The 25,686-nt window shown below is 42.2% G+C and overlaps 1 protein-coding gene across 3 annotated transcripts in view; it reads left to right on the top strand.

The window, feature by feature from the left end:
• RPRD1B (regulation of nuclear pre-mRNA domain containing 1B) overlaps positions 1-25,686 on the top strand; it is a 62,896-nt gene extending 37,210 nt beyond the window's left edge. The window contains exons 7-8 of one of the 3 annotated variants that reach the window (XM_037495257.2): positions 5,662-5,776; positions 13,906-13,938. In XM_037495257.2, coding sequence (XP_037351154.1) covers positions 5,662-5,736 — 75 coding nt within the window. In that variant the 3' untranslated portion in view covers positions 5,737-5,776; positions 13,906-13,938. Of the gene's footprint in view, positions 1-5,661; positions 5,777-13,905 lie in introns of all 3 variants that reach the window. The other 2 variants (XM_037495265.2, XM_037495248.2) reach the window with 2 other exon arrangements.

Below are 25,686 nucleotides of genomic sequence, written 5' to 3'. Positions count from 1 at the left end.
GAGAGAATCCACCAGAGCCAGAGCAGAGAGCAGAACAGGCAGACTGATGAAATACACTACTGAGGGGAGCAGCGGGTGCCAGGAGAGGTCTGCGCGCCATGTGGGACCCTCGCCTGGCGGCCGGGGATTGAACCGGTGTTGCAGAGGCTGCAGGCAGCTTCACAACCCAGCACTCAACCGCTGCGCCACCGGGGAGGCCCAATATCCTTTATTTTAAATGATCATGATATGTAGATGGTTTTCTGTTTACGCTTTTTAAAAAAAAATTGATAACTTTCGGGCCTCCCCTGGTGGCGCAGGTGGTTGAGCACCGCACTATGAAGCTGTCCACAGCCTCTTCAGCGCCAGTTCCATCCCGGCTGACCTGTGAGGGTCCCACATGGCGCAACAGACCTCTCCTGTCGCACCCGCTGCTCCCCTCAGCAGTGTATTTCGTCAGTCTGCCTGGTCTGTTCTCTGCTCTGTCTCTGGTGAATCCTCTCACCCTCCTGCACATCTGCCTTTACCCCAGTTCTTGTGTAAATGAATAAATAAATCTTTAAAAAAAAAAACAAAACTTGATAACTTTCACTTATTAACAAAAGCCTTATAAGCATTTTAAATGGCTATTTGAATGTCTGTGGTTGAATATTCAATGATTATTTTTATTGGGCATTTCTGTTATCTTTTTTTTTTTTTTAACCTTTTAATCCATTCGAAAAATGGATTCTGTGCAGAGGCCTGCTTATCTTTAAGCACACTGAAAGTTAAATGTTTTAAGATTTTTGCCACCTGTCAGTTGTGGTCCTGTCTTAGGAGTTCTTGTTCTGTTTCAAATCACCATAAGCAATCTATGACTTCATTGAATGTTACAGACAGACAGGTAGAAGATAGGAGATGTGTATATTCACTAGTTAGGGATTAATCTGTTTCATGAAGGAGTAAACATTGAACAGTTTAATTAGACAAATGGGACTGTTCTGCATTTTAAATTATCCGATTATATTTGAAGTAGCTTTAGAAAAATAGTAACCTCTTCTTATTATAACATTGACTTTAATGAGCATAATTTTGAGAGCAAGTTTCAAATTGCAGAAATTTGAGCTCTGCTGTCTTGAAATGTCTGTTTGACCCAATGGGTACGTGTTATTTTGAGAAAGATCTATTTCAGTGTTTATGAGTGTTCCTACTACTGTTAGAGTGGGCCTATGTTCCTGCTGCAAGTTGCTATTTTTTGAAGAAAGTAAAATTGAATTGTGCCATATTTTGTAATCTAGGAAGTTACAGCTCTGATATTGTTTTTCTCTTGAAAAATGGGACATTTGAGGCCTCCCCTGGTGGCGCAGTGGTTGAGTGCTGGGCCGCGAAGCTGCTTGCAGCCTCTGCAGCACTGGTTCGATCCCCGGCCACCGGCGAGAGTCCCACATGGTGCGCAGACCTCTCCTGCCACGCCTGCTGCTCCCCTCAGCAATGTGTTTTGTCAGTCTGCCTGTTCTGTTCCCTGCCCTGGCTCTGGTGAATTCTCTCACCTTCCCATGCTTCTTACTGTACCCAGTGCTTGTATAAATAAATAAGTAAATCTTTAAAAAAAAAATGGAACATTTGAATTAAGATCAGAAAGAATCCTTTTTTGTGATTAGGACAAAAATGTTTGATTATAATCAGGAATCAAAATGAAACCTTTGTGCATGAAGTCCAGAGACGCCCAGAGGTAAGTCATGCTTCATGGTAGAGACAAGGGTGCCAACCAGCTGTCAGGGTTACTTTGTAGGCCTCCTTATTTGTTCTCATGTTTGGATCCTTTAAACATCTTTTGGAAGAAGGCTAGCCAACTCTCAGTTAATCTGGTCATTAGGTACTTTTTTTTTTTTTTTTTTGAAAGAGACTTTTTTTTTTTATAGAGGCATTTTTATTTATTTATTTGTTTGTTTGTTTTTTGTTTATGCATGCACTGGGTACAGTCAGAAGCGCAGGAGGGTGAGAGAATTCACCAGAGCCAGAGCGGGGAGCAGAGCAGGCAGAAGGACCGAAGTACACTGCTGAGGGGAGCAGCGGGCGGCAGGAGAGGTCTGCGCGCCATGTGGGACGCTCCCCTGGTGGCCGGGGAGCAGCCGGGGATCGAACTGGCGCCGCAGAGGCTGCAGGCAGCTTCGCAACCCAGCGCTCAACCGCTGCGCCACCGGGGAGGCCCTCATTAGGCACTTTTGAGTATTTTAAGCAGGGTAATGTTGCAAATTTCAACTCAACAGAAATTTACTTAGTGATTTGCTAAGGATTGGGATAGTGATTATAAACACGTTCCACTTTTTCTTTGTAAGATCTGGTGTGATGGAGCTGGGTCTTTCCTGAGTCATTTTGCTCACAGTGTTTTACTCTGTGGGACATAGATGCAGTAGGAGTCACTCCCATAAAGATAGTATTCACCCAGTTAGGATTCAGTGATAATAATCTTCAGTTCTGGCTTTCTCCATTGACACCCTGGTCCTTGCAGCCTTTTATCTTTGATGCGGTTTTTCATTTATAAAATAACAATTTTATCCTCACCTGAGGCAAATAAGTTCCCGCATTTGTCTAACTGGTGTCTGCTTTTCCTTATCATACAGGACCTTTAGGGCCAATTTATTTTCCTTTTTGTGGGCGACATCTCCAGTAGGCAGACTGAAGATGTCCTCTCAGCAGGAGGCATGCTTTGCCTCTTTTAATATTTAAAGAAAAATCACATTCTCATGAGCATGCTCCCACACCACACCACTGTTATTTATCACCATGTCCTGTTTTCCCTTGTTGCCACCACTTCTTAACCCATTGCAGCTTGGCATACATAGCTACTGTCCACTGAAGTAACTGTCGTCAGACTCCCTGCCAATGGTCTAATTCCAAGCTGCTTCTCAGTGTCTGTTTCTCATCTTCCTTTCTCTTTTTTGACCTTCTTTATAAAAGCATTTAATATTGTTTATTACCCCCTATATGTTTTCCTTCTCCAGTTTCTGTATACCACACTTTCCTGGTTCTGGTCTAATTTTTTTTTTTTGTCATTTAGTAAAGTTTTTCTTTGCTTTTACCATTATTAGCCTTTTTCTCATTCTGCATCTTTTCCTTGAATGACATGCTTACACTGGCCTCAGCTTCCATCAAATACTGATGGCTTAAATCTAGATCTTTAGCTCAGAACCTTTCTTGTACTTCAGCCCACATTATCTCAAACTTAATATGGCCAAAACATACCGTCTTCTTGCTTCTAACCATTTCTTTCCTTCTCTTTCCCTATCTTGGAGGATGGGATTGCCATCCATCAAAACCAAATTCCAAACTTCATCCAATGTTTTCCCCTCTTGTTCCTGTTTCCCAGATCTGTCCGTTGAGTCTCATTTTGTTCCATTCTCTCCTCAGCACTTGAGCGGCACACTTCCCCAACAGCCTCCCATTGCTTGTCTTCTGCTTCAGAGTAGTAGGCAAATCATTGTTTTTTTCTACCTCTTCATCTTTTTTTTTCCCACCTCTTCATCATTTTCCACCTCCTCATTTTGAATTAGTCCCCTTTCTCTTCATCTGTCTCCATTTCCATCCTCTTAGTCTAAACTCCCCTTGCCTCTCACCTGGCTGCCTGCAGTAGCCGCGTCTGCATTTGTTCTTAGATCCTGTAAGCCATTGTTACATGGCAGTCCGTGATGTTTACAGAATGCAGCTCCGAGCCTGCTGTTCCCCTGCTTAAACATTTACTGGACTTCTCATGCTCCTAGAAAATAGACCCAGATCCTTGCATATGCCCTGCTCTCCCCATGACCCCACATGGCTTGCCCCCCCTATGACCTCATCAGTAATGCTGCTTGTTCTACTGAATTTTGTGGTCTCAGACTTAACATGTGCTGTTCTCTCTGCCCGGAGCACTCTTCCCCCTATACTTCTCACTGGTCACCCTCACCAACGTGATTCTTGTTCAACTTTTAGATCTGAGGTCTGCCCATTTCCACCCCCAATAGGTGCTGGTGCAGCTCCCTATCTGTTTCCTTCAGAACACCACATAGTTTGTCATTCTTTTTATGGATTATCTGGTTATTTCCCTGAATAGAATATATACTCCTATCCGGAGTGTCACTCTTCAAGCCTCAACACTGTCCTGGTGCCTGGCACAGCATCCTCATCTCAGGTGGCAAGTCCTGTCTTTGATGAAGTCTTTTTCTAGATGTTCTCAGAAGGTCTAGATTTTACTCCTCAGAAAAATTCCTTTCTCTCGGCTTTTAGCTTGATAGGATTGGACTGTGGTGCCACCTAGATATAAAATGCTGTGACTTCCACACTTTCCACCCTTTCTTCACTCTTGGAAATCAAGGGCCCTTTCATTATTTCAAATCAGCTACAGTAAATGTTACAAGTTTTCAGGACATACTTTAGTGCTTTGTGTATCCCATTAATAATTTTCTTCAATTCTGCATGTTTTTTCTTAACAGGTAAGTTAAGAAGAATAAGTATTACCCATAAAATAATAAATATGGGAAGGATGATTGTTCTGTGACCCCCCCCCTCCCCAACCGCTAATGCACATCGGACAGCTCAGTACATCAAGTCTCTCATCCATCTTGGGGTGTAGGCATTATTTTTATTCCCATCTTACGTGTAAGGACACTCAGTCCAGTATGACGAAGTGATGTGTCACATGGCAGGATTTGAACTTGGATTTTCTGGCTAAGTTTTTTCCGTTCTACCACAACCACCTCCCTCCGATGGGAGAGATGTTATATAACCCTAGTCTTTTGGAAGAGTGAGTAAATATATTCCCTCATTTTTTGTTTGTTACTAGAAAGAAATTGAAGTCTCTTTACTGATTTTAGAGCGATCTCTAGCCAAATGCAGTGCAATAACCTACAGGCTGCCTTGCCCCAGGCAGACCTTCTAGCACTTACAGTGATAATAAACGTTATTATTTTGTGTGGAAACTGTCCTTTTCCTTTCTGCCCTTTGCTTCTCACTTGTCCTCCAGCAGTGAAACCAAAATGCCAAAGCACACAGACTATTTATTTATAATTTGTTCATTTTTCTTTTTAAATTAACCATCAAAACTATAAATTTTATGCATAGCCCCACAAACTAGTTTCCTAAATGGCCGTTTTAATGGCAAACCAGGTTATTGATGCTAGACATAAATACCAGAGGTGCAGACCTTTCATCTCATTCTCCTTTGGAGATCCAGGTGTGTTTTTTAATAAGTATCTTTTTAAAAGTTTATGGACATCTGTTAAACTGTAAATATTTAGCTTTATATTATAATCTTATGGTTGGGAATTCTGCCTGTTCAAAAATTGATTTTATTTTTTATTTTTATTTTTTTAATTGTATGTGAATGCTGACTTATTCTTTCCTGCTTCTGAAATCACTGTCAGATTGGGGTTTTACTTGTGGCAGTAGCTCTCTTACTATTCACCATTTGTCCTCTGGGGACAAAGAAGCACACTGGAAACACTTTGTGATCCAATTTCAAGTTTAAGAAACTTCTTCCCATTTGACTCCTCCAGTGGATGGTTGGATCACTCTGAGAACATTCCTCTAGTTTGTAGACATTTTGTCATTTTCCCTTCTGGGAAAACTTTTTATGTACCTATATTTCTGGTTTCAGTAATGGAGCTCTAGAGGCCCTGAGCACTGGATTGGAGCCACAATTTCCTCTTTTCCTTTTATCTTCCCCAGTGTCTTACTCAGCAGCTCCAGCCCTGCTGTGACACCCCAGAATGTATCATTTTGAAATGTCGTAGCTGCCACTAAGTCATATGAGAGCATGGAGCTGGCTGAGAGAGAGGTACAGGTCAGTGATGGTTTTTGTTCCCACATAGATCCTTAAAATAAATAAATAAAAGCAACATTCTTATCAATCCAAAGAATTATATATTGTATTTTCCCTTTAAAATGAAATTGATTGGTTGGTTGAGGTTTAAGTAGAGGCTGTGATTTCTTTTCTTTTTTTTTTTTTATAAACTATTTGTTTTTTAAAGATTTTTTTTTTTTTTTTTATAGAAGAGCTGGGGCACAGGCCAGAGGTGCGGGAGGGTGAGAGGATTCACCAGAGACATAGCGGGGAGCAGAACAGGCAGACGACCAAAATACACTGCCGAGGGGAGCAGTGGGCACGACAGGAGAGGTCTGCCGTGCCATGTGGGAATCTCCCTGACCAGCAGGGAATCAAACCCGCGCTGCAGAGGCTGCAGACAGCTTCACAGCATGCGGTCAACCCACTGCGCCTCTGGGGAGGCCCGAGGCTGTGATTTCTTAAGTGTGGATTCTGTGAGCCCTAGTGGTGGGATAAGTCACCTGGCAGGATGAGGGGACCTGATGGTGCTTACGTAACATTAGAGTGCGAGTCACTTTCCCCTTTCTGCTGGACTCTGAACTTTTCATTTGATGAAGCAGTTCTTTGACTTAAATTCAGTGTGGCGGGTCACCTTTAAAATAGGGCCCTTCATAAACTGCTTCGTGCATAATAACCCTTTAGTGAGTCTTAATTGCGAGTAGCCGAGCAGCGGGTGATTTTTATATACCATATGTCCTATAGCACAGCAGGGCAAGATAAAGGAAAACATGAGTCTTGATACTAGAGATCTTACCAAGTCAAGTCAAGTCCCTGCCTTTGGCAGTATTGCTAACATCATTCTTCTTTTGTAAATACTTCCTAGCAAGAAAAAATGGGTTTGACAATGTTTACTTTTTAATCAGTATTTCTTACATGAGTTGCCAGAGGAAACGCTAATAAATTTGTTGTTTTGAAAATGAAATTCCTGTAGAAAGGTCATTGCAATGTCAGCCCCTATCATTTCTAACCTTCTTATCCCGGAGCCCATCTGCAGCATGTCAGGTCTGGTTTATTGCTCTAACCAAAAAAGGCAAAGAATGTGTAAGCCTTGCTCCCCTCAGCCACTTGTCTGGTGTCCCACTGATGGTCTGTGTTCACACAGTGTCAGCTGGATCCATGGGAGCAGGGGGATGTTGGACATATTTTCTCCTGCAAATTTAGAGTCTGTGGGGTGAGATTCCCAAGTTTTGTCACAAGCATAAATACTAAGCATTCTTTCAGAGTTATACATTGGGCCTTACCCTCTATGCTTTAAACCTTTTTTTGGCAGTCAAATAAGCCCAGGAAGTTTATCACAGGTGCCTGCTTCATAGCAGCAGCAAGTCTGATACAACTCTTACCTGTGTCATGGCTCTGCATGACTTCTTTGGGGTGAGGTAGGGTTTGCTGCAGTAGGTGTGGGTAGCTGAATGAAGAATTCAGCTCAACCCCTCGGCTCTGCCAGTAGCCCAGTATAAATTATGCATGAGCAGGAAGGGAAAAGCAGCAGTTCTATTGGGTTTGCCTTGTCTTTTCTTGCTTAAGATTGGTGGTAGAGGAAAGGCAAGTCTCTAAAGATGCAAGTGCAGGAAGAGCCATATGATCTGTACTTGAGATGAATCAACCAGTAGCTAGAGAAGACTGATGAGCAGAAGCACTCACTGCAGTGGTATCATCTTGCTGGTATAAATTGTGCAGGTCCTGAACTCTTGAATTCCAGTACTAGTCAGAGCGGCATGAACATTAGATTAAAGGCTCAGTCCTCTATTACACACAAGTGTTAAGGTCTTTTAAACAGGAGCATGTGACCACCTTGCCACATCATTCCTCTACTTGAGTGGTACTTGCTGTATTAAAGAGATTGTGGGATGCAGCACACTTAAACGAGCCAAAAGAATTTGAATGGGTCTCATCACATTGAAGTTAGTTTTAGTAAAAAGAAACCTGAACTTCTGAGAGTAGGAGTTGCTGAGGGCATGTTTTTTTGTGTGGCTACAGAGTTTGTTGGTCATCCTTTTGTCAGATGGTAAGCTGGAAGGTTGACAAAAAAGATTCTTGGATTTTCCTGAGGTCTGTTTCCTTTACCTCTCTAGAATCCAAGAGAATAATTGGAAAGGCAGCTGGTAAGGAGGGAGTGCTATGACCCCACTGAAGGAGTACAGGGAGAGAATTGGGAGGTGATTAAAAACTGGGGTTGTATTTGAGGATAACTTTGTTTGAATTCACTTAATTTTTTCGTTGATCCATGGCAACATTAATAGATGACTCTATTTGGAAAGACTGGATCTATGTTATAAAAGGGAGGAGATGATAGATCACAGATTTAGTTACTACTGAATCTGTTTAGGGAACTATAAAACTCATCAATTTGACCTAAGGAGAGCTTGCTGTGAATTCTAACTCATATCTCCTCAAGGCATTAAACTCAGTCATTCAGCTGTCCCACATAAGCAGACACGTTTTAATAATTTTAAAGGCAATCTTTGCTTGCATTTGACTATTCAGAGTGTATACCTAATCGTCTTTGCTGATGTATTTTAAACCTCTAAGTACATTTTTAGATTATTTTTTAAAAGTTAGATTTATAGCAAAATTAAGAGAAAGGTACAGGGAGTTCCCATGTGCCCCTATTATCAACATCCCCCAGTTGATAATTATTACAGTTGCTGGACTTAACATTGATACGTCATAATCTCTCAGTCTGTAGTTTGCGTTAGAATTCACTCATGGTATTATACATCCTGTGGCTTGGACAAAGGTCTAAGTCCATCATTATAGTATTTTCACTACCCCAAAAATCTCTCTCCTTCACTTATTCGTCCCTCTTCCATGCCACTCCATTTCCATAGTTGTTTTGCCAATTTCAAAATGTGTCTGACATTGGATTCATACAGTACTCAGTCTGTTGGAATTGGCTTTCTCTGTGTATGTACAGGCATACTTTTATGGTTTCTCCATGTCTTTTCACAGCTTTGATTGGTTGTTCTTTTTTAGTACTGAATCACATTCTGTTTGTTGGATGTGCCAGAGTGTACTTAGCCATTCACCTAATGAAGGACATCTTGGTTGCTTCCAAGTTTTGGCAATTAAGAGTAATGTTGCTGTAAACATCCATGTGTGTGAACATAAATTTTCAACTTCTGTGGGTAAATACTGATTATCATTATTGCTGGATCATATGATAAAGGCACGTTTAATTTTGTTAGGAATTGCCAAATTGTCTCCCAAAGCCACTGGGCCATTTTGCATTCCTACCAGCAGTTTGTGAGTTTCTGTTGTTCCACATCCTTCTCAGTATGTGGTATTGTCAGTGTTTTGAATTTTCACCATTCTGATAGGTCTGTGGTGATATCTCATTGTTGTTTTAATTTGCATCTTCCCAGTGACATATGATGTGTTTTGCAAAAGCATTTTCTCCCAATCATGGCTTTTCATTTTCTTGAGTATCTTTCACAGAATGGAAAATTTTCATTTTAATGAAGTCCAGCTTATCGGTTCTTTCATGGGTCAAGCCTTTAATGTTGACCAGAGATTGTCTAGATTTTCTCCTTTGTTCTCGTTTAGGAGTTTGTAGTGTTTTGTTTTACATTTAGGCCTGTGATTCATTCTGAGCTGATTTTTGTAGAGTATGAAGTACGTGTCTACATTTGGTTTTTCGCATGTGAATGTGTCCAGTTGTTCCACTACTGTTTGTTGAAAAGTTTCCTCTTAAGCAACACAAATTTGTGCTATTATATGCTGGCCCACTTGTATGCAGATTTTCTTATAAACAGGTTATGTCAGCTTTTGGTATTGATAAATACTACTGTAAATATATTTTTCTCTTCCTTAAGATTTTTAGAAATATTTTCATCTCTTAATTATTACAGTACGATACACAGTACAAATAACAGAAAATATATGTCCATCACGTCATTTGTTATTGTAAGGCCTCCCAGTCAACAGTAAACTAATAGTAGAAGTTTCAAAAATTACATGTGGATTTTTGACTGCGCTGAGGATTTGGCATCCCAACCCCAATGTTGTTTAGAGGTCAGCTGTTTTCTCTTTTCTCCTATTGCCTTTGCTCTTTTGTTAAAAATTAGTTTAACCATATTTGTGTGGCTCTATTTCTGGTCTCCGTTCTGTTGTACTGATCTCAGTTTATTACTTTGCCAGTACTACACCATTTTGGTGACTGTAGCTTTCTAGCAAGTCTTAGAGTCAGATAGTGTCAGACTTTGCACTTCTCTTCAATATTTGGGCCTTTTGCCTCTCTATACAAACTTTAAATCAATTTGTCTATATCCACGAACTACTTAACTGTGATTTGGATTGGGATTGCATTGGCTCTGTTGATCAAGTTGGGAATAACCGATAATTTTACCATATTGAGCCTTCCTGGCTATGAACGTGGACAGTCTCCCCATTTATTTAGTTCTTGTTTATCAGTTTATCAGTTTTGTAGTTTTCCTCATACAGATTTTATACCTATTTTGTTAGCTTTGTAGCTAATATTTCACTGTTTTGGGTGCTAGGGTAAACAGTGTATTGTGTTTGTTGTTTTTTTTTTTAATTAAATTTTATTTTTATATTTCCCATACAATTACAACCCCCTTATTTTGACCCCAAGACCTCCTTTCCCCGCCCCTAACCCCCATAGAGTGTCTCTAGTTCATAGTTGTTTGTTGATTTTGATATTTTCTTTCTTATAGTTATTCTTTTTCCTGGTTCCTTATTTAAGTTTTCTAGATTCCTGCTATGAGTGAGACCATCCAGTATTTTTCTTTTTCTTTCTGGCTTATTTTGCTGAGCATGATCCCTTCCAGCTCCATCCATGTGGTGTATTGTGTTTTAATTTCAAATTCTACTTGCTCATTGACAGCACAGAAGAAAGTGATTGACTTTGGTATGTTAATCCTTTTATCTTGCAACTGTATGTTTTTTGATCCTATTAGGCCCTTTCTCTAGTGATGTATATACCTGGACTTGTGCACTTTCTCTTAAAAAAAGAAATCCTGTGGAAAGAGTAATAACTCAGTGGCATGGGGAACTGTGTCCTGAATGCAACTATGCTCAGAGTGGCCTGAAGGAAGGACTTTTATGTGGGACATATTTTTTTATTAAAATGAAATTTCTTTGATAATGTCTAGATCACAATAGTAATCTAAGCATCATGAGCCATCTCCCCAACCCAAACAGGAACAAATGGCATATTTTTTTTAATTGGATAGTAGAAAGTTACCTCAACATATGGTAATTAGACAATCAGATCAACTGCTTTTTAAACCTCAGACAAACTTGCTAAAGTCTGAGATCACCTAAGAGCTAGAAGCCTGGGATTCTGATCCCAGCTTTTCACACTGTTTTTGAGGAATTCCTCTGACTGAAATGCTCTGTAGCTACCAGTAATGGATGACTCCCAGTGGAGGTGGCTTTCCTTTGTCAGATTTGGGCAGGGAGCAATGGGTATAATATTTTTTTTTAAAGCTTTATTTATTTGTATAAGAACTGGGGTACAGGCCAGAGGCATGGTAGGGTGAGAGGATTCACCAGAGACAGAGTGGGGAACAGAACAGGCAGAGTGACGAAATACACTGCTGAGGAAAGCAGTGGGCAAGCCAGGAGAAGTCTGCTGTGCCTTGTGAGTATCTCGCTGGCCAGCCAGGAATCAAACCCACACTGCAGAGGCTCAGGACAGCTTCACAGTGCTATATGCTCAACCTGCTGCGCCACCGGGGAGGCCTGCAGTGGTATAATATTGAGTAACTATTTTACTCTTTTTGTACTTAGAATTCTGGAGATGTCAATTAAATGAATCCATGTCCAGTAATAGAGAATTGGTCGTTTTCATTAATTTCTCTTGCAGTATATAAACCAAAGAAGAAAAATGTTTATAGAGGGAAGGGTAAGGGCACCTTGGCATTTCAGATTCTCAGATTTGAAATCAGTTTTCAGTTTCAAGAATGAAAGGTGATAATGTGGTATGCTTGCACTTGATGTGCTTTACATATTGTGAATTCATTGGGCCGCTGTGTTGGATACCTGCTGATTACGGGGCACTGCTGAGGCTGGTGGGTGCTGGTGAAGCAGCCTCCTGAGTCTTACTAGTCTGATGGGGGGGAGCGATTATTAATAATCTACCTAAGCCATTGTTTTAATTGTGTTAAGGCTACAAAGGAAAGAAATAGGATGCCAGGAGAGCTTGCTTTTTTCTTCGTTAAGATGACCTGAGTGCACAGCTCATCCTGGTGGAAGGCAGCCTGTCTACAGTAACCTGGGGGTAGAGTCTCCATGCCTCCATGCTCATGCTCCTGATTCCATTCCCTTTTCTCACTTTGTCTTTAGAACTGGAACCATGTATTTTTTTTATTTTGACCTATTTTTTTGTTTTACCAGACTTCCCAGGATTGCTTAAGCTTATATTCTCAAACCCTCTGCCTCTCCAAGTGTGCCTGAGATGTCTGGCATGAAAAACTCTAGAAGTTTAAGAAAAATCTTATGGGTGGCCTAATTCTTTCATTTTCAGATAAGACAGTGAAGACAAAGGAAGAGAGGGAATACATCCACAATCACATGGGAAGTTAGAGCCAGAACCAGACCTCAATCTTTTGAGTTCAGCCAGTGCTTTCTATTACATGCCAACAGAAGAGGCGTTAGTCATTGGTGGCCCAGCCTCTTATCTTTGCAGAAGCTCTGAGAAGGGATAACACAGCGGCAAAAATACAAGTCCTCAGGGGGCCATAAAACACAGGCCTCACATTGCTCAGGATTGTTATTTCATAGAGACTTACCAAGAGTACCTTTCACTGAGAACTGAGGAAGGAAAAAGTAGGCCCAGTTCCTGCTGTCAGGAGAGTCATATTTTAGAGGAACATAGAAGGTACTACGTGTGTAGAAATAGCTTTAAGAGCAAAAAGCCTGTTAGGACTCCAGTGACACTCAGTGTACAGGAGGACTCTGGGAAGCCAGTGGAAGTGAGCTCCAGACTAGTCTCCCAGATGATTTTGCTAGAGAGATGGGATTCAGAGGGCAGGGAGAGGACAGGGGGCAGGACTTTGCTGGGACAAGAGAAGAGGTCTCTCCAGGCTTGAGAGGAATGATGAACAAATGGCCCATGCAGGGAGTGACTGTGCAGAGGGGCTTGGGAAGTTGGAGAAATACAGCTGGGCAGAAGACCTTGAGCTCTGAGCAGTCATAGAGATAGGGTGTTACTGTGCTTCACTTTCTCACAGGGAGTGTCTTGATGAAAGCCGGGCTTTTGGCAGATAAGTCTTGCCTGTTTAGGAGAGACATCTAGAAGGCCTCCTTAGGGATTTGCTGCAGTTACTGAGGTATGGAATGAGGAAGTCCTGGACACAGGTAGTGGCAGGGGGATAGTTTGAACTTCTACTGCTTTTCTTTGGAATTGATAAATCTGGATTCATCTCTTAAGTTTAACACAGGGTCTAGCTTTATAGTGATTTTTCTAGCCATATCTAGGTGGAGTCTCAAAATAATTGTAAAACCTGAGCATCTATATTTTATAATGCATTTTGAAACAGATAAGAGCTCATTAAAAGAGAGTGCAAGTACAAATGTCACTTCTTTTTACTTCCAAGTCCCAATCACTAAGTTAAATACCACTTAATTGACCTTTGTCAGTATGAACTCAAATTTCCTTTTTGATTTAAAGTTTCACCTTTTGAGGGCCTCCCTGGTGGCGCAGTGGTTGAGTGCTGGGCTTTGAAGCTGCCCGCAGCCTCTGCAGCACTGGCTCCATCCCCGGGCGACATGAGGGTCCCACATGGCGCGCAGACCTCTCCTGCCGCCCGCTGCTCCCCTCAGCAGTGTACTTTGTCTGTCTGCCTGTTCTGCTCTCTGCTCTGGCTCTGGTGAATTCTCTCAACCTCCCGCGCCTCTGACTATACCCAGTGCTTGTATAAATAAATAAATAAATCTTCTTTAAAAATAAATAAATAAAGTTTCACCTTTTGAGAGTTCGAAAGCCCCAGCATTGTATCAGTAGTTCAGCTGGCTGAAAGAATGCGATCTGGTGAGAACAAGTAGAGCTTGTCTGTATCAATTAGTTAAGCCTGACCATCAGCATGTGTAGATTTAACTGCACTGTCCTCTCTTTGTCTCCTTAGGAATATAAACAGAAGCTCGCGCGTGTAACCCAGGTACGCAAGGAACTGAAGTCGCATATTCAGAGCTTGCCAGACCTCTCATTGCTGCCCAACGTCACAGGGGGCTTGGCCCCCCTGCCCTCTGCTGGTGACCTGTTTTCAACTGACTAGGGCAGTTGAAATCGTGCCTCAGATTCCCATCTGTACCAGCAGAAAGAAGAGGGCAGGTCATGGTTGGAAATAATCTTGTAGCCCCAGTCCCCGGCCTCAAGAAAGAACTACAGACTCTGATTCTCCTCTCCAGCCTCTCCTGCTGAGCACAATTCAGATCAGTGGCGAGTAGAATCCAGTTTAGATTCATATTTGGAAATAATATGAATTTCTCCCATTTCCTGTTTTCATGCCCCTGTCAGTTTTCCATTTTTAACTCTCTTTACACCCAAGAAGTTCTGAAAATCATGTGTGCTTCTGGAACCTTTCAGAAAAATCTTGTCCTGTGTGACAGCATTTTGTCATGAAAGTGACTTCTCCTTTCTGAGCTGAGCTTGTTCACGTTCAGTACAGGCTTCCACTGAGGGACTTACTCAGGCGTCATCGGCTTTCCCAGATTCCATCCACCCAAAAGGTTGGAGGCACAACTGTGAAGCAGCTTTGCCATAAAGAGTTTGCCAAATCGAGGATCCTTCCTTACCCTTACTTCTAGCTATTTATAGTCAAAGCCTAGGTGCGTTGGTAAGCAGACAAGAGAATCTGGCAAATAAGATTCAAAGATGATCTGGGACAGAAAGTCACTGTTCAGAGACAGAGTAACAGGGATCACAACATAAGTTAAAAATAAATTATTTGTTTCAGGTTCCTACAGACAACCTTTCCAAGATGCATTTATCATGGGTCCCACCCACTGTCATAGAGGGTGTTCCTAAAAACACGATCTTCTGACCCCACTTGGTTGTGAAGGCAGTTATTGGAAATGGCACTGGTGGGCCCCGAAAGCTGAAGGCATGCTGAGACTCGACTTCACATGGGTGTTGCTTTGACCCTTTCTTTTGGGGAGTAGGGCGCACTAACATTTAATTCACTCTGTGGAGCATGTCCACGGTATGGTGACTAAACTTGAATATCTCCTTTGCAAATGACACTTTGTGCATGTTTGTCTGTCCGTCAGTTCACGCCACTGCACATGTCCTTGTGCCCATAGGAAGAGGAGTGCTTTGCATCAGATGTTACTGAATGGCTCATCTTGGGCAGGGGAAGGGGAAAGTCGGGAATATTAACGTGGGGTTTTTAAATTTCACTATCATGCCAGCTGACATCATGACTATATAATGTAGTTAGGATTTTTACCTTGCTTTTAGTAAAGGTTAGGCCTGTTAACTGTAAATCATTCTAATTTCGCAGGCTTATTTTTGACATTGGAAAGGGCAGAAAACAATTTGCCCCAATAGTAGAATAGGAATTATAGCCCAGAGGCTGAAATCCAAAAGCTGTAAAAAGGGAATTCAGTGATGGGGGCTTCAGAAACTCCATTATTTTGAGTAGTTATTTTCAGGATTACCAAAAAGCCAATTACATGTAATTTTACATGTTAAACATGTTAAAACTTAACCTATGTTTTTAAAAGTATAACAGGCTTCCCTTTAAGAAGTTCTGCTGCCTGCCATAAAGTGAGAACAATGAAAAGTCAGAGCAGGTGTTCAGTTTAACTCTTTGTAGAACCTAGTAGCATTTAAGCTATTTTTCAGATTTGAATTCAGACTGTGTTGTTTGCTTATTGACACTGCCTGTTGTCCTGTCATTATTAAATTAATGCGTATATACAGTTTTTCTTCAGAGGCCAGAGGGCAGTAGGTAACTTTACTAAAATTGCGAGATTAATTCCAATTTTGCTGTCTCAGCACATAGGCCCCTCCCCATGTGGCGTGCTGCTTTAGTCCTAACAGGAGCTTGTTTCTGAACAGTCCCGTCTTGGACTTCTCTGTGCTTTCACCCAGGAAGCAACATTCTACTAGCCACAAACCAGCCGGAAGGGTACAGTAGATATTTGATAAACTAGATGAAAATGTTATGACATAATGGATTTTGCCCACTGCTTTGTTCTATCTGATTGAGGCTGACGAGCAATTGGTGCATAATTACTACAACAAGAACAGGAGATGAATCTACGGCAATTATGTAAATGAATGTGTTGGCCTCTTAACACCTGTTACTAGTGGACTTCCTGTGAGGAAGTTAGTTTTGTTTTATAGTTTTTTAATGAAATGCTTTTGTTTTTTAAAATCTTAATTCTTCCCATATCCTCCCCACGTGTGCTTACTTCATTTGTTTAATTTAAATGAACCTTTCTCCTTGGATGTATGAGGTGATCTGGGGGTGGGGGCGGTGGGTGGTTTTTGTTTTGTGTTTTTCTTCTTAGGGCATCCGTGGGCCTCAAAGGACCTTTCCTTTAGGTCGTATTCCTCAAAGTCTTCAACCTAATTTTGTTCTTGTTTTTGTTTTTTTTCTTAAAGAATATTTTTAAAGCTTAAATTTGTATATTAATTTAGGACTTTATTTAGAAGTATAGGCTGTCGTTGGCGGCAGCAGTATATTCTGAAATGTCTCATAGATATATATTTTTGAATAAAGATGGTGTTGTTGAACGACATCGTGCAATGTTCCTTCTTCCTGTGCTGTTACTGAACACCCAGTGCTTCCTTTGTAAGCGGTGGGTAATTAGTAATCGCCAAAAGAGATTGTGCTGTCTGCACAGAATCATGTCCCTTGGGAGTTTTTGTGACTCTTAGTGGTCCATAAATACTCAACACTTACATAGTATTTTCTGCTGCTTTCCAGGGCCTTAATTAGCTTTAATTAGCCAGTTCCCGCAGTACTCAGGAGAGGTACCGCCACAGTTTTAGCCTCATTGTGTAGAGGAGGGAACCGAACGGAGAAAGGTTAAATGACTCTTTCCCTGGTACCACACGGTCTCTGACAGATTAAAACTTGGAAATTCTTTGAGTTCAGCGCTTTTGTTCACACCACGAGTCTCCTGAGGAATACTTGATTTTGTCAAGATGGTGCAGGCCATGCTGCACAGTAAAAAGAAAAATGCGAGATAATTGCAAACCCAAGTGGTATGTCTTTTGAAAACATTTTTGTGGATTTCCTTTATCCTTTATTTTTCACTTCTAAATGCAATGAAAGCATATTGACTATTACAGGTTGAAACTCAAATTAATAGAAAAACAGCTGGAAAGAGGCCTTTTGAAGCAATCGGTAAGTTTGGAAGGATGATTCTAACCTGTCCTCTGGGTAAGAGCAGCGCTTGCCCAGAGAAGTCGTCACCAGTCTACTCATGTTGCAAAAAACTACAGTAACTGTGGTCCCTTTTAAGACTAACTGTAGCTCAGGTTGAATGAAATCCAGTATTAGGAAAGTGGAGACTGTGCATTGCCTTCGGCCTCTCTTAAACTGTAAAGGTTGAGTCTAACGTGAATCTCAAGAGACAAGCTCCCCTTCTGTGTCCCCAGGTTTCATGGCCTAGTTAATGTCTTTCCTTCTACCTATAAATAGTCCATAATTCCTCTGGTTTAATTAGCACTTCAGGCTACAAAATGTGACTCTGTGGTCTTCAATGGAAGGTGGAACTACTACAGAGTTCATGAATCTGTCAAAAGACTTACGTTTTGTGATGAGAGCCATGAACTCTCTGTGTGACCTTCCTGGGCAAGGTACTTCCCTCTCTGGGCCTTGGTTTTCTTATCTTTGAATTGCATGGTATTGCACTAAATTATTTCTAGCATCTCTGCCAACTCTAAAAGCTTATGATTGTTATGTTGTTTGAGAAGAATGCAGGACTGAGTTCTGAGAATGCTGGACAGCATGTCAATATTTGCTAGAGTAATGATATCACCATTGTGCTTCACACAGCTTTTTTTTTTTAAAGATCCTATATGAAACCCTGGAGGTGCTTGTCCATAAGCATCAGAAAACAAGAGACAGTCCCAAGACTAGAAAGATGGGGTAAACCTGATTTATTTGCGATCTTTAGAAAAAAGCTCTTTTCCTGCCTGATTTGCTGTTATCTTACTTTCACCTAGGATCATGTGGTTAAACTCATTTCTCATCACCACCTCCCTGGGATTTTCCATTTAAAAATCATTCTTCCAGTCTGAGGCACAGATTCAATTAAGAATCCATTATTTTCCTGTACAGGAGATTGGGATTCAAACAGCTTTATGTAGTGTTGAAAGCCCAGTTCATTCAATTTTCAGACTCTGACTGTTATTTTGCATTAAAAATCATTTTTATCACTGGTTTGATAATTAAAATTAGCAATATGAATCAGGATTTATGGGTCTTTTTTTAAAACAAATAGAAGGTAGTTGTGGCAAGTGATAACGACATCTTCTGGTCTCTTGCTATGATGACCTTGGGCAGGTCCCTCAGCCTTTCGAGACCTCTGCTGCTGCTTAACGAAAATGAAGGCGGCTGACTAAGAAGCTTCAGAAGTCCTTCCCAGATCTAACGCTGTGTAACTAGGCTTTCAGAATATTTCTTTGTAAACTTAGTACCTACCTAATGCATTCTATAGATTTCTAAATGCCAGCTCTCTATGAATTCTTAGGAAATCAATAAATCAAAGTAGTTATAAATAGATGTTAAAAGGGCCGCGTGCCATGTTTGTGACAAGCTCAGGTTCCATGGCAGTTGAATGTAGGTTCTTAAATGCATGTGTTAATGTTCAGTAGGTAGTGTTTGGAAGGCACTGTTAGCTACTACATCTGCACCAGAGGCTGTATTGACAATGGAGACAGTCAGAAACCTGCAGCCCTTGAAACCCTCTCACCCACATAGAGGGGTACACATGAATCAGAAGTGAGAGTTGAAGGAAGGGGAATTTGAGTGGGGATGTCCTTGAAGAGAGCATTGCTCTGTTTTAACGGCTCCCAATGGTGAACAGTGGATGCCCCCTGCCCTTTGTCTCAAGGCTGGGGAAAGAGACTCGAGTTCAATATGTGTCCTCTGGATGGCAATTCCACGGACCCCTGCCCGGAAATATCTGAAGGTGCTTTGATGACAGAGCATGGGGAGGAGGTTGAGTTGAGTGCAACCTCCTGTAGCATTTTTCAGAGGGACAGGATGCATGCCTGCTCCTGGGGGCCAGATGTGGGCTCCATGCAAGAGACCGGTAAGGGGTCATCTCAGAGTCTGGCCAAAAGGTGAGGCTCAAGGTGCTGAACTTGCTACTCAGGACTGAGGAAGGAGCTGAGAGCAAAGAGCCAGGGAATGGCATCACCCCTGAGAGATGTCTGGTGATGGGGGACGACAATGGAATGTCTGGGAGAAGGAGCGGTTGAGCCACTCTGAGGAGTGTTGAAAGAACCTGCGTGAGAAAGAAGTAAACTCTTGCCAAGCTAGTGCCCCGTCACCACAATGCCTTCAGTAAGGCTCTTTGCCCTCTTCATCACCCCACCGCCCTGTTAGTGAATTCATGAATTCTGTGTGTACTTGAATGCAAGTTTTTTTATTGTGGCAAAATACATGTGGCATAAATGTACCATTTTGGCCACTTGAAATGGTTACAACTCATTGGCACTTGGTACATTCACAGTGTTGTACAATGTTGTATAACCACCCCCACCTTTGTTTATCCATCAGTTGGACATTCGAGTTGTTTCTGCTTTTGGCTCTTGTCAATAATGCGGCTGTCAACATTCTTGTACAAATTTTTGTTTGAGTACCTGCACTTAGTTCTTTCAGGTTTATGCTTAGGAGTGGATTGCTGAGTCATATTAATTCTGTTTAGTTGAGAAACAACCAAGCAATAGTCCACAATGGCTACACCATTTTACATTTCCACCAGCAGTGTATAAGGGTTCCGATTTTTGCACATTCTCACAGTTCTAGGTTCTTTAGAGAAAGAGAAACAAAAGGGTGTTTAAACATATATATTAGGTAATAGATACATATCAATAGATAAATGGAGAGAGAGCTGTATTTCTACACACAAGAGAACTTCACATCTCTAAATAGTTCTATGTAGATATATAGATAGATGATAGGTAGGTAGGTGGATAGGTAGCTAGCTGACTAGATAGATAGGTAGATAGATAAGAAATAGGTGAGAGATATTTTAAGGAATGGACCCACAATTAAGGAGATTTGGTAGTTTCAAAATCCATAGGGGAGACCAGCAATGGGAGACCAGCAGCCGGAGACCTAGGGATGAGTTTCAGTTCAAGTCCCAAGGCAGTTGGCTGACAGAATTCCTTGCTCACGGAGGATGTCAGTCTTTGTTAAGGCCTTCAACTGATTGGATAGGGCCCACCCTCATTATGGAGGGTTATCCTGATTTTCTTAAAAGTAGATGGATTTAAATGTTAATCTCATCCAAAAAATACCTTTACAGAAACATCCAGAATGTCTGACCAAGTATCTGGGCACTGTGACCCAGCCAAGTTGACACATAAAACCAAACATCACACTAGCCAACACTTGCTGTTTTCCATTTTTAAAGTTATGTTAGTGATCTAGGGCTTGATAAGAAAGTACCACTTGCTGAGTGGCTTATAACAAATTTCTTGTGTCAGAGTCTTGCAAGCTAGAACTCTGAAGTCAAGGTGTTTGTGGAAACTTGCTGCCACCAGAGCCTCTAGAGGCGGGTCCTCCCTTGTTTCTTCTAGTTCTGGTAATTCCAAGGGTTCCTTGGCTGTGCCAACGAAACTCTAATCTTTATCTCCATCTTCACATGGCCATTTTCCCTCTGTCTTTGTCCCTTTTTTTTGTAAGTATACCAGTCATATTGGGTTAAGCCCAACTAAATAAGCTCATCCTAATTTGATTAAATCTGCAAGGACCCTGTTTCCAAGTAGAGTCACATTCACAAATTCTGGGACTTTGGGGGTAGGGAGGGACACGTTTCAATCCATAATAAGAGCTATCCTAGTGGCTAGGAAGTGACATCTCACTGTGGTATTGATTTACATTTCCCTACTGACAAGGACATTGAGCATCTTTTCATGTGCTTCTTGTCCACTTGCATGTCTTTTTAAAAGAGATGTCTGCTCAAGTCCTTTTATTCATTTTTGAATTGGGTTATCTCTTGTTATTGAATTGTAAGAGTTCTTTATATATTCAGGATGCTAGACTATCCTTATCAGTGATGTAATTTTCAAATGTGTTCACCCATCCTATGGATGTCTTTTCACTCTCTTGTTATGTCCTTTAATGTATGCAGCAGGCACAGGGAGATAGTCTGCACACTGCCTTCCTGTGCTGCAGGCAGAGAACCCTGTTTTTTGCCTCTGGGAATACTTAGTGTAGTAGGGTTGGCCAGGTGCCAAATGATACACACTCAGAACAAAGAAGTATACATTAAGCTGGAAGAAGGAGAGAGATTTCTAAATAAGGTGATATGTTCAGCACTGGCTGCGAGTCTCCTTCCCTTCCTGCAAGAAAATGGTTCAGGTCCCAGGTACACTCTCGCATAAATATGTTTCATTTGCTAACCGGTCCTTTACAAGAATTTGCCCATGTCTGGATTAATGAGGTCTATGAATTAATGAGGGCTATGAATTAATGAGGTCTCCATGTATTTCCTAACATGAACACTTTCAAATTATCAGATGCTGCGATTGGGAAGTTGTGCTCTCCCTGGCCCAGGGACTCTTTGGATAACTGTCCTATCAGATACCCACATGGGCTCAAGGCCAGGTTAGAAAGCATTTCACTTCCCTGGAGAGGGTCTTTGTGATACTACTACCCTGGAGGGTGTGCTTCTTCTACTTCTATTAAATCAGATATGGTTCCTCCACTCAGGATGCCCTAGGCTAGAGCACAGAGCCCTGAATTTGGAACCCAGGTGAAGTCCCAACTCCATTGTTGTAGAATGGAGTGACTTTATATGAGTCATTTCACATCTGGGCATAGTGTCAATTTATCGGGAAGACTCAATTACTTCCAGATCTCCCTGGAGGCTTTCAGTCCATGTTTAACATTAACAAGGGCATGGAGAGGCACACAGGGATGGTCACAAGCTCCACTCTGATGCCAATGGTCTGAGTCCCAATCTCATCTCCTGACTGACACTTTGGCCAAGAAACTTCCTTTGCCTGTGTTTTGATTTCATCATCTGCACAGACTGATGATAATAATAGATGGTAGTAATGATAATAATAGACCCAGAGAGTTATAGGGATTTCATGAATCAATGTTGCTAAAGTAAACTGAGTTACATGTTTTTAAAATAAAAGCTGTTTGCTGATAAGAAACAATCTGTGCAAATACTAGGCATGCGAGCCTGGATGCAGCACAGCTGGACAGCCTTTCTTCTCTGCATGTCCCGGAGCAAGAACTGTGTCCTCTTAAAGTCACAGCTATTTTGAAAAGATGCTGAGAAGGGACACTGGCCAATAGCAAGAGGATAATACAGAGGGCTCCAACCCAGGCCTCCCAGGAAGGATGGTTTAGTCTGTAGACCAAGGAGGGAATTTGTGGTGATGCCCAATGGCTGTCGGTGGAGGAGGGCGTAGAAACGGTCCTCACTTTGAGGATAAAATGAGGAGGGAGTAGGAGATGGATGTTTCATTGGGGAGAGCTTCAGAACCATATCAGGAAGATTTCTTGCCCCCACCAAGGCTGACACACTTCCTGCCTGGGGTGTTTATGGGGAGCTTCTTGACTAAGGTAGATTATTGTGCAAGATGAAAGAGACAAGGCCCTTCCAGATCTAATCATCCTGGAATCTAATATTTCTGTTGACTTGGAGATTTGACTGTTGACAAGAGTGGTAGGAAGAAAGCCATAGCTATTTAAAAGTTCCCAAATTTGACCCTTGCCAAGCAAGGCCTCTACAGCATGTCTGCCCAGCTTCCCTGAGCACCTCCTAATGAAGTTCTTAGCAGCCTGACATTGCTGTAAGAACCTCCTCTACCAGTCCCCATGGGTTATGAAACTTCGGTGGTGGTGACAGCTTCTGGCAAGGTCGTAGAAAAACAATTTATCTGAGAGCTGTCATTATTCAAGAATCCAAGACACAATTGCCCAGCCCGCTCTTGATAGGGGCGGTGGCTGCCTTTGAAACTTGAAGAGGACCTTCCAGACCTGGCTCCTAGTTTCACTGGAATGCAGTGGCATCTGTTCTTCATTTCTATGGCCTGGAAGTCTGTGAAGTGATTCCCAAGAGTGACTTATCTCCCTCAGCCAAAACAAGCCCGGAGAGTCGTGATTACGAGGCAATTGAAGTTTATTAGACTGCGTGTTATACATGGGCTCAGATAAGCTGTGATTTGAGTCAAGCCCTTCCTCCACCCACCACCATTTACTTGACCAGCCTTGGAACAGACTGATACTGAATCCCCATCCCTGGAGGCATCCAACAGAACATACGTAACCTCTTACCTGGGGAACACATTGCAGAGGGAATCTCAAATCCAGTAGAACACGGGCTGCAAGCTCAAATGCCTTCAAGGCCTGGGCAGGCCAGGGAAGGAGAAAATTTGGCCAACTGTGGACAGAGGAGCGTGACAACTGCTATACAGTTCAGCCAAGTGTCAGCATGCTGGGAGGCAGAGCCCGTATTGCCAGATTGTTCAATTTATCTAAGAGAAGGTGGAGACCTGGATTTGTGTGTAAAATTCTCTCCATTTTTAAATGTTAGCAACCAATCTAAACACCGGTTGGAAAGTTTTTTAAATTTTTCTTGAAATATCAGTTTATTTTTGCAATACCAGTTTGTTGGCAGTATCGTTTATCTGTTTTGGAATACTAGTTAGTTAGCTAGTTAGTTGGTTGGCTTTGGAATGCCAGTTTATTTGCCACCTATGCAAGAACAGGGTGACTTTGCACTGAGGGCCTGTGATAGGAGTCTGCATAGTTGACCATAATCCGAGGGAGAATCTCTGCTCTAGAAGACTCTGTTAGTCTTAGGGCAGAGCCTACAGGTGCCTTCCAGGTAATTCAGATCAGCTCTTTGCAGCCTGCTCTAGAGACAGAAGCACTGGCCTGAGAGTGGGGAGGCCTGGATTCTGCTCCCAGGTCCTTCACTAATTCTTTGTGACCTTGGGAGTCTCTGTCCTTCTCTAGCCTCAGTTTCCTCACTGGGATTGACTCATTACCTCTCAGGTTCCTCCTAGCTCAAATGGCCTAAAGCTCCTGGGAGAAACCCAAGAGGAGCGTTTCCAAAAGAAAGGCTGGTTTTTGATTTGGGGTGAAATGGTTGTTTTCGGGGGACAGTTGTACATCTTCAGATAGTTCCAAAAACAGAAAAGAATTTACCAGAAGGGAGACATTGTCCAAGGCTTCCAGAGTCTTTGTGCCAAGGTCTTAGGGCTGATGGAGGTGATCTGTCAGCATTTGTCAAATGCCAGTGGAAAAGTCTGGGTGGTGATAGAAGGCAGATGGGGCTGGTGACAAGTGGAAACAGTCAGGGGAAGGGTCACGCCAGAGACTGGGTTGATTCTCTGTTCTCAGTCACTCCTGGGAAGTCCTTCCCTGGACCTCATTTTCCTCTTCTGAAAATGAGGTTGCCTGACTGGTTCCTGAATCCCCTTTGAGCCATGGAGTTCTGCAATTCCTATGAATAATTGTTTTCCAGGTTGTAGTTTTTCATCTGCACGAGGACCTTAATTTTTTTTTTTTTTTGATTCAACAGATGTTTCTTAAATATCCACTGTGGACAGGCAGCACGGATGCCACCAACAAAAGCAGATACAGCCCTTGCCCTTGGGGCTTTTACAGTCTTGGGGGAGATAGACAGTGACCAATCAGGTAAAGGACCAGTGTACCAGCAAAGTGCCGTGATACGACAAGGTTTCAACAGGTTTCAAAGTGAGCCTTGCACAAGCTGGACAGGGACAGCTTCTTTGAGGAAGGGACTCTTGAATGAGACCCAAATGTTACAGATTAACTAACTTCTTGAAGGAAAGGTGCCATTTTTCTGGCTCCCACTTACAGGCAACCACCTTGGACTACAAGTCCCAGCATGACATGAACCAGACTTCCTGATGGGGGAGCTACTGGGAACAAGGGGTGGAGCTCAGCAGCCAGGTGAACCTACATAACACAGAAGGCAGGTGGGCTTGCACTGAGGAACTTGAAGGGGACACAGGGAGGAGAGACATGTAGTGATACTTGGGAGAGACTTGACTGAGAGACACGTGGAGAGGCTATTCCTGATCCTTGGCAGAGACAATGACAGCCGTTATCTTGACCTCTTTGTAGGTTATGTGTTTGTATTTTCTCTCTCTCCTGTCCTAGCTCTCTGGAACCTTCCTAACCCCTTTCTTGTGGTTCCTTAGACTTGTGACAAGTTTTCAGGCCTCAGTGGCCCCATTTCTGGCCAAGCCTGTTTGGCTGGGCATCTGCCCATGAAGGGATGTGTAATTTGGGGGATTACATTTACCTTTGTGTGATAGATGGCCGTACGCCTTTTACAGTGGGCATCCCTTAACGGTTTGGGGTCCCTGCATATCCCTTGGTCACATGCTTACATAAAGGGTGATGGATGTTTAACGAAGTGAAGAGGACAAGAAAATATATCTAGAAGAGGAACAGCATGTGCAAAGCTGTACTAGGAGGGCACAGGGCGAACTTGTGGTACTGAAAGGTGCCAATAATGTTCACACATATTCTCTAGAGGATCTTCACCAAGGGGAAGACAGTATCGGATCTGCCTTTTGAAAAAACTCTTCAAAATACTGTTGGGAAGAGACAGTGATGGTGAAAGTGATGGGGGAAGGAGGACCAGAATGGGTGCAGGGGGACCAGTAAGGGCTACAGCCTGGTGAGACAGGAGGGGGCCTGGAAGTCAAGAGAGAGTGA

Source organism: Talpa occidentalis, unplaced genomic scaffold, assembly GCF_014898055.3.
Source record: "Talpa occidentalis isolate TD23 unplaced genomic scaffold, MPIMG_talOcc4v2.1 talOcc4.10, whole genome shotgun sequence".
Classification (NCBI taxonomy): Eukaryota; Metazoa; Chordata; class Mammalia; order Eulipotyphla; family Talpidae; genus Talpa; species Talpa occidentalis.
This window is presented reverse-complemented; position numbering and strand designations above follow the sequence as displayed.